Source organism: Mustela erminea, chromosome 6, assembly GCF_009829155.1.
Source record: "Mustela erminea isolate mMusErm1 chromosome 6, mMusErm1.Pri, whole genome shotgun sequence".
Classification (NCBI taxonomy): Eukaryota; Metazoa; Chordata; class Mammalia; order Carnivora; family Mustelidae; genus Mustela; species Mustela erminea.
The window spans coordinates 86,207,014-86,216,840 of NC_045619.1; the positions used below are offsets into that span (position 1 = coordinate 86,207,014).

Here is a 9,827-nt window from a genome sequence, read left to right on the forward strand (position 1 = left end):
AAGTTTCTACCTTATGTCACTTTTATGGCATGATGGGAGAGTCACCTGTATGGGGCACTAAGTCCATATGAGGAAAGGTCCACTCCCTTCCTGTTGGGCCTAAGAATACTATCTTGTCAAAGTTCTTCGGTTGCAAATAACAGAAATTCTCTTCAAAAAAACCTAAGCAAAAGAGAGAGTTAATGAAAAGAATACCTGCCTACCTCAGAGGTTCCTAAGAGTCTCTATAAATCTCAAGAAACATAGAAATAAGGGATGGGAAGGCCATCAGAGCCACTGTCTTGGGGCACCTGGGTGGCTCAGTGGGTTAAGCCGCTGCCTTCGGCTCAAGTCATGATCTCAGGGTCCTGGGATCAAGCCCCGCATCGGACTCTCTGCTCAGGAGGGAGCCTGCTTCCTCCTCTCTCTCTGCCTGCCTCTCTGCCTGCTTGTGCTCTCTCTCTGTCAAATAAATAAATAAAATCTTTAAAAAAAAAATTAAAAAAAAAAAGAACTACTGTCTTCTCACCTTCTAGAGCCATAAGGGCATCCACTTCATTCTTCTCTTGTCCGTGAAGAGCCATTACCTGTGCTGCTCTGGGCAGCCGGCCACCCCCAAACTTTGACATGTGCTTAGTTCACGTGGCCAGCTAACATCTTTCAACCCCATTGCCAAACCCCTGCTGACTCTGGGTGGCTCAGCTCATCAGCTGTGATCACAGGCGCAAGGTCATTGCACACAGAGCTGCTAGCCTTCTGGTTGCATCCAAGAGAGAAGGCAGTTGTCCGGGAAACTGGGATAAGTCTTGAGCGCGTACTATGAAAGTTACCTGGTAAAAATGTGATGACATGTTAACTGACTGTCATTGCAATTTCAGTGCCGTGTTCACGTGGACCAACTTGCTCGTGGTGGTTGTGGAACTGTGTGGCTCTGAACAGGAAGCCCTCGATCTGGTTCCTTTAGTGACAAACGTGGTCCTGGAAGAGCATTACCTCATCGTCGGCGTCGTGGTGGTGGTGGACCCAGGCGTTATCCCCATCAACTCCAGAGGAGAGAAGCAGAGGATGCACCTCCGAGACAGCTTCCTAGCTGACCAGTTGGACCCCATCTATGTGGCTTATAACATGTAACCAGCCTTGTGGGGATCCTGGGGGCGGGGGTGCATCCTGAAAAACCACAAGGACCAAAGACCAGTGACTAGGAGCAAGCTTTCCAATGATGTGAAATAAGCTGAGATGGTTACATTATATCCTTCATCTCATCCTGTGGGATTCTGCAATTACAGGACACACAGGAAAGGGGAAATGGTAGCAAATGAAAAAAATGTTAACAGTCCATTAGTCATGAGCTTTGACATAGCGTGAGCAGCACGTTACTAAAGCAATTACATGCATGTTGCATTTTTTTCATCTGTTGTATATACTTGTATTTTTATCTAATGCTGTTCTAGAATTTTGTAAGGGAGTTAAATGAATTCACATGAAGGGGGTAGACGGAGTTCTCCAGTTCCCCGCTCTGTACTGTATTCTGCCATTTTACCATAGCTGGACTTTCTGCAGGTTTTGTTAACGTGGAACTACTCAGCTTATTTTCCGCTGACCTGTAAGCAAATCAAATAATCCATGAATATGAGAGTTACGTTATATATATAATTCTTGAGAGTAACACATTCTGACCAGTGTTTTTAAACGTGTAAATAAGAGTACACACAATTCAGCTAAACAATTGAAGAACTGGCGTGTGTAGTCATGACAAGTGAAGTAGAAACCTTCCTACTTTGGGAGAATTTCAGTATTCTCTTACTGCAGTGTAATTGAATAGGTAACTAAAAAGTGCAAATTGTTTGCAGGTTCCGCTGCACATTGTACTATGTCTCTGTTGGCTGATGTATTTTATAAACTAAAGCTGCCTATGTTTGTTCTTAAAGCTTGCGTTCCCAAAATCAGCTTAAGCTTTTAGGAATTCAGCCTGTGTCTACAGGCTGGAAATCTCAGTTTAAAAATCAAACTGTTATGAAAAGGCTAAGCTTCATTAGATCCCACCCTATCCTAAGGAACCACAATAACTCACTCTGGCCCCCAGTGTTGAAACTATGTTTCAAATTTAGAGTGACTGCATAAGAATTTAGGATTTCCTCTTTTTCCAAGCTCATTGTCAACTGCGTCTCCAGTTTATATATACAGCTTCTCTTTTCGGAAAACTGAAGGGTCCTCTGTTCTTCCAGTTCATGAGGGCAGGGATTTTAGGAACAAGAATGACAGGCTGGGAAGGCAGTGGGATCAGCAGTCACGGGAAACTGTAAAGGCAATATAACTACAGATCTCAAAACTGACCAGTTTGGGTTGCCAAAATAGGTAGGCTTATGCTGAAATAGGGGAAGTCTGATGTATGCAAGAAACTCTTTTGAAATAACTGTGGTGCCCAGGCCAAGTGGACTGAGCGTGGGACTGAGTTTGGCCTCTGGCTCGGTTTCCTTTCTTTGGTCTGATACTTCATGTATTTGAATATAGTTGAATTTTATTATTTTTTTCTTACAGAAATATTTTTAAAAATTTAAAAAAAAAAAAGCTCCAAGTGAACAGAGTTAACTTGTCAAATCAGAATGGTTCTCTTTGACCCACTCTGCACTATTGTGTAAATATTTATTTAGACTATTTTAATAATACATATTATTTACCCCGCTGTAACATCATGTAAACTAAATATGTTTTTAAACAATTTTTAAGACTTGTAATTACCCTGAAAATAAGGTTTATAATGCAAAGGCCAGACCCTTCATCACTCTCGGGGGCTGCCCTTCAGTCTTGTGGCTCCTAAGCCACTTTTCTTGCCTCCCTTTTACATAAGCCTTTTTTCCTCCCGGTTTTTTCTCCATTGAGGGCAGACCTCAAGACATTTTCCAGTTCCAGATCTCTTTTTTGACATTTTGGATGAAATTAATTTACACATGATGGAAGAGGTTCTAAGATGTTCAGAAAAAAAGCACTTACGTTGGGGCAGGAAATCCCAGTGACTAGCTACGGTTCAGTTTGCAGAAAGAAATAGCCTGCTTATTTGGAAAGTAATTTTCTTACAATAGTTTTTAGTGACTCACTAAACAAAGCAAGGGATCCTGAGGATTCAATAGTTCTATCTCCATAATCCACGAGTTCTAAGGAAGAAATATAGGCAGAGTCTTATCCTATGGGTTGTTTTGAAAATGCTTACTACACAAGTTAGGGCATCTGCTAGAAATATAGTGTGAGCCACATTGGTCATTTTAAATTTTCTGGTAACCACATTTCAAAAAGTAAGAAGAAACTAATGAAATTGACTTTAATATCTTGTATTTAGCCCAGTATATCAAAAATACTATAATTTCCATGTGGAATCAATATGAAAAGTGATCGAGATCTTTTCTTTTTTTCGTACGAAGTCTTTTAGATCCAGTGTGTATTAAGCACATTTCAATTCGGACTACCCATATTTCAAGTTTTCAGTAGCCACATGTGGCTAGTAGCTACAATAATGGGCACTCATTCTTTCAAATAAGATATTCCATTAGTCTCAGAGTATGGTCAACTCCCATTTACTTAGGGTCTGATTATCTGGGTGTGTAGTTCCTCAGGCCTCTGATTTAGCTTTAGCTTTTGCTCTCTACCTTGTGGCTGCTCTGTGGATCTTCTGCATATTCCCCAAAGCCAAAATGTGCTAGTGGAGGAGAGCTGAGCTGTGTCTTTGGGAACTTCTCAGTAACTGTGGTAAAGGAGCCTCTGGAAGAGGGAGAGAGCCCAGTCGTTAGCCTGTGGGTGTTTGAGGGGTCATCTGTAGTTTTAATGCCTCGTCTGTTACAGACTTGGAAGAGAAATTTCTCTTGATGACACAGTGCTCTTGCCCTTTCCACATTAAGTAGGACCTTTGTGGTAGAATGGACTCTTAGGACAGACCCAGAAGGCCATTACCAATAGAAACAGCCTAGCCAAAACTCTGGAACACATTCTGTCTGGGTTTTTCTTCTATGCCTGTGAAAAAGACAACGAGATTAATAGCAAGCCCCCATTTCAGGTAAGAGAAATCCATTCATCTAACTGCTTTTGAACCTCTTTCTGCCTCTCAGCAGAAGTAACTGAGGTAGATCAGGAAGGGGCTGCCTCAGGAAAATTCCTAAGCCCAAGGGATTCTTAGAGCTGCACAAATGTCCTCTCCTGCGTCAGTGAGACCCTGGGAATGACCGGCATGCTAACAGGCATCCGTGTGAATCCACAGCCTTTATTTACTTGCTGCCTCAAAAAGGGGGCCCGGTTGAGGACCACCGCCACCATCAAGTTCTTTCCTCACGAAGTTGTGCTGCCTCAGGCTGTTTAGGGACCATTGCCTGTCTGTTGGTAATATAAGTGTGTCTCCTTTCTTTAGTCCCTGGGCAGTGCTTGCTTAATGCTTCTGTTGAATCAACAAAGGGCCTGAGGCCTTAGGTTTCTTTTGTAAGGTCTCTGCCCCAGGCATGGTGCTCAATATCTTGGCCAAATAAATTATTTTCCTTGAATATCCAGCAATCTTTTAGACTAAAGCAATGAGGAGTTATCACCTCACCCTCAAACTCCAACATGACCTATGCCTTAGTGTTGTTTTTGTTGTGTGCTTTGATGTAAAAGCAAGAGTATTTGGAGCAAAAAGCTGCAGTACTCCAAATACACAATAGGCCTTTTCTTTATCATTCATACAACATTTCTGGTCTAGGTGTATGTAGATGGGCCATGTTATTTGTCCACAGGAAGAGAGTGTAAAGATATAAGAATAATTTTTTAGTCCTAAATGATGTTTTGTTTACTTTCTGTCAAGATATTTACCAGTGTCAAATTCAGACTATAGTACTGTGTAATTATGTATAAAGTTTTTTTTATTTATTTGAAATTAGACTAGATATACATTTTTAAATTTAACATCTGGCTGGACAGTGTTCTATTAACTCATTGAATGTGTTTCCTTTGTCTTGTGTTAATAAATATTGATGCCTGATTGTGTTTAATGCTTCACACATTGGGAGATTGATAAATTGGAACTGATAAATATTATTTTTTTTTAAGATTTTATATTTATTTATTTGACAGAGATAGCGAGAGAGGAACACAGGCAAGGGGAGTGGGAAAGGGAGAAGCAGGTTTCCCGCTGAGCAGGGAGCCCAGTGTGAGGCTCGATCGCAGGACAATGAGATTGTGACCTGAGCCAAAGGCAGGCACTTAATAACTGAGTCACCTAGGTACCCCGGAACTGATAAATTTTAAATTTAACTTCAGATGGTAAGACCCAAAGATAGCCAGAGTAGTCTAAGGAAAATGAACACAGAGATCCAAAGTTATAGTTAATCAGTGCTGTGACAGGAAGACAAATCAAGGAACACAAGAGGGTCATGATGAAAACTAAGAAGACTTTGTCAGGAACAATTAAAGTTTTGTTTTCCTCCTACCCATGTGGCATGTGGTAGGTTTAAACTATGGATCATAAATTTTTTTTTTCCTAATCTGTGATTGGACTGGATTTCAGCCTTCACTAAAGTGATGTCATTTGCTCTTCACGTCTTGGTTTCAAGAAATTTGATGGGAGCCCATCAAGTTGTGCGTGTTCTCCGACACTAAAACTGGCCCTTAAACTACTGCTGTCAAACCTATTTAGGGAGCCGAGAACACTTTTTTCACCATACATTTACTGAATGTCTGCATTAGGCCCAAGGCACTGCAACAGAACTGAAGCTAGAGAGAGAAAATTAAGTCATTGTTTTCAAGGAGATCCAGGAAAACAGTATAGTATATTAAGGGTTATGAGTAGGGATGGACAGTGGCAGCACCTAGGACAGGCACCCAATCCAATGATGAGAGGGAATAATGAGAAAACTTACTGGAGGAGGTAACATCAGAACCGAGTTTTGTTTTTAAAGATTTTATTTATTTTAGAGAGAGCATGAGGTGGGGGAGGGGCAGAGGAAGAGGGTAAAGCAGGCTCCCTGCTAAGGTGGGAGCCCGACATGGGATTAAATTCTAGCACCCCGAGATCATGACCTGAGCTGAAGGCAGACGTGTAAACTGACTGAGCCACTGAGGTGCCCCTGAACTGAGTTTTGAAGGATGAGACAGCCAGATAAAGAAACAAGCAGAAAGACAGAGTTGCATTTTCTGCAAACTAACAATTCGTTATTAGGATGGAGGGTTTGAAGGGAGAAAAGTTAAAGCTAGTTGTCTGTGGAGGCTTGAAGCAAGCACAGATTGCCAAGGGCCTTGTGTATCTTGCTAGGAATTTTCAACTTTTATCCAGAGGGTTAGAGAAAGCCAGTGAGAGAAGGGAATGATTCCCTTATAGCAAGGGAATAATATACTCAAATTTGCAACCTAGGAAACTACGCCAGTGGTATAGGAAGTGGATTGGTGTCGGTAGGGAGAATGATAAAACCCAAGGCGGGGGTCGGGAGGCCTTTGCAGAAAATGCAGGGATAGAACAAGAACACTTAAGCCAAGGCAGTGACAGGATGGAGACAAGGCAATGCCTGCAAACTGAGGAGACAAGTGAGATTTCAATGGCTGGGTATTCAGGCTAAGGAAGGAGGAATCCAAAATAACTCCTTGGGGAGTTAGGTAGACATGGGGCCATTTACCAAGGTAGGGAGCAAAAGAAGAGGAACAAATGTGGGGAAAAAAGATGTTCCATTTTGGTCATGTTAATTTGAGGTGCTGTGGCACATGCAAGTGAAGAAGGGCAACAGGCAGCTGCTGGCCATGAACTAGATATTTGGGAGACATCCTTTTTAAAGTGGTAGTTGAAGCCCATGAAGCAGATGAAGCCCAGTAGGGATGATATGACATTGCCAAGGAAGATCCTGTAGAGTGAGAAAAGGATCAATACTGGAACTATGGGAAACAACAGTATATGAAGACTGGTGGAGGAAGGAAAGGGAATGCCTGGAGAGGTAGGGGGGAAATCAAGAAAGAACATGGGCAAAGAAATCATAGGAGTTTTAAGGAGGGAGTGGTCAACAATGCCAAAGTCTACAGTGAAGCTGGGTATACAGATTGGCTAGCCTCTGCTGTGTCTGGTAATGGGGTAGTAGTCACTGGTGACTTTGGTCGGGGCAGTGGCATTTGCAGCTCTGGGGGCAGAAGCCAGCAAATTGGTTCAAGAGAAGAGTGATGGGAAATGTGACTGAACAGACTGAACAGCTACTCTTTCCAGAAGTTTCTGCACATGGGAAAGAGGTGGTACTGTAGTTAAATGAGGGGTGTAGAATCCGGGGAGGCTGTTTTTTAAAAAGATGAAAGAAATTAAATATTCCTGTCCGAAGAAAGAGTTGCATTTCTTCGAAAGAAAGAAAGAAAAGAAAGGGAAGAAAGAGAAAAGAAAGAAAGAAAGGGAAAACATCCAAATATAGCAGTAAGGGGTAACTGACCCAAAAAGATTGTTGAGGAAGCAGGAGAGGCAGAGATTCAGAGAACAGGTAGAAGGATTAGCCTTTGAGGGGAGGAAGCATTTTTTTTTTCTTAAATACAATTGGGTAGAGGCAAGATCCTGAAAGCAGGAAGCTAATAGAGGTCACCTGATGACTTCATTCTCTTCTCTGAAGCTCTGTTTTCAATTTATGAAGATGAATACTCATTTTTGAGATAATTTATGTAAATATGCTGACAAAATACAACATGGAACCTGCAAATAATGGGAATTCCTAAGAAGCAGATATAAGGGAAATTTATATTAAATGCATTTATTAAAAAATAAAAACTAAAAAGTTGGATTCAACTAAGCAAAGGAAAAAATCCTCTGAGAAAGTAGAAGCAAGGAAATAAGGGAAACAGAAATTAATAAATAGAAAACAGAAATGGTTCAACAAAGGCTAATTTTTTTTTTTTTTAAGATTTTATTCATTTATTTGACAGAGAGAGATCACAAGTAGATGGAGAGGCAGGTAGAGAGAGAGAGGGAAGCAGGCTCCCTGCTGAGCAGAGAGCCCGATGCGGGACTCGATCCCAGGACCCTGAGATCATGACCTGAGCCGAAGGCAGTGGCTTAACCCACTGAGCCACCCAGGCGCCCAACAAAGGCTAATTTCTTAAACCAATAAAATCTGTAGTAAAATTCTTGTGTGTATAGACACACACACCTAGTAGGAAACACAAAGATATAACTACAGCCATGGTATTTTTTTTAATCTAAGGGGATTATTGTCATTTTGCAGTAAACTTGAATTTTAAATGAAATGGATAATTTTCTGTAAACTATGCAATTTGAAAATTCATTCAAGAAAGAGAAAATCTGGATATTACCAAACCCACAAGGAAGAGAATTCTGGTTTCACATATAAAAGAAAAAGCCATCCAACTTCTCTTGATATCAAAGTCAGACTAAGGCAGTTTTTACTTATTTTAAAGATTTTATTTATTTATTTGAGGGAGAGAGAGTGAGAGCGTGAGAGTAGGGTAAGGGGCCGAGGGAGAAGCAGACTCTTCTGAGCAGGGAGCCCAGTGTGGGACTGGGCCCCAGGACTCTGGGATCATGACCTGAGTTGAAGACAGATGCTTAATGACTGAGCCACCCAGGTGCCCCAAATTTTTAAGTCTTTAAATAAGAGAATCAGAAGTATTTCACATTCACATAGAAAGGATAAGAATATACATTTATAGTATTGTCCCAGAGTTATATGACATCACTTTGGTGAGACAGATGGAACAAGAACTAGTACACGGAAGGTCTTGGTAAGCTGCATGCAGTGCAGAGGATGGGAAACTGAAGAGTCAGAGGTCTAGCAGTCAGGAGCAGGCTGACATAGCTCCTGACATAAAAAGCAAATTACTGAGGCACTTGGCTGGCTCAGTAAGTAGAGCATGTGATTCTTGATCTCTGGGTCATAAGTTGAAGCCCCATGTTAGGCATAGCTTACTTCGACAATAACGACAACAAGTTAATGCATCTTACATCCTCTTTCTCTAAGAAGGAAACAGTCCTTAATAGGCCTCTTAAGTGGTAAAGACAACATGTTCCACCCCTGGTAATACTGCTCAGCACAGTATACCAGATGACAGCTTTAAGTAAGGCTTGGAGACATAGGATATGGCAGACCCATGGTGGTGGAGGTGATAGTTGTGGAAAAAAGAAAAGTGTGAAGTTTATGGCAAGATCCAGTGGAAGAATCACAATGCAAACTATTAAAATTCTGGAACAAGATACATGGGAGTTGGGATGCCTGGGTGGCTCAGTTGGTTAAGCAGCTGCCTTCGGCTCAGGTCATGATCCCAGTGTCCTGGGATCGAGTCCCACATTGGGCTCCTTGCTCAGTAGGGAGCCTTCTTCTCCCTCTGCCTCTGCCTGCCATTCTGTCTGCCTGTGCTCGCTCTCTCCCCCCCTCTCTCTCTGATAAATAAATAAAATCTTTAAAAAAGAAAAAAAAGATACATGGGAGTTGTAGCACGAAATTATATGGCTTTTGAAAAGCAGCTTCTCGTGTGCCACTGGGCCACAAGGGAGATGGAAAACTTGACCAGGGGACACCAAGTGACCATGCATCTGAAATTTTCCATCATTGGCTGGCTGGTGTCAGACACACCAAATCATAAAGTCAGATGGACCCAGCACCAATCCATCATAAGATGGAAATGTTACACCTGGGATCAAACCTAAGCAGCGTCAGAGGACACAATCTGCATGAGCAGGGCCACCAGAAACCCATGTTACCTACTACTGTTGCACCAGTGTTCTTCACTCAGCTCATACCTATGGCTGTAATGGAGCATGGGAGAAGAGTCCTACTGAAGCAGTTGGAAAAAGCCCAAGTTTAGTATATGGGTGAGTTATGGTTTGGGTCCATGAGTGAATTATGGCCATTCTGTTTCAA

At 41.8% G+C, this 9,827-nt stretch overlaps 1 protein-coding gene across 3 annotated transcripts in view; it reads left to right on the forward strand.

Annotated features, from left to right (window-relative positions):
* The window catches only part of DIP2B (disco interacting protein 2 homolog B), a 224,118-nt gene extending 219,143 nt beyond the window's left edge, over positions 1-4,975 (forward strand). For all 3 annotated transcript variants that reach the window (XM_032348169.1, XM_032348170.1, XM_032348171.1), the window contains one exon: positions 858-4,975. In XM_032348169.1, coding sequence (XP_032204060.1) covers positions 858-1,110 — 253 coding nt within the window. In that variant the 3' untranslated portion in view covers positions 1,111-4,975. The remainder of the gene's footprint in view (positions 1-857) is intronic.
* The last annotated feature ends 4,852 nt before the right edge of the window (positions 4,976-9,827 follow it).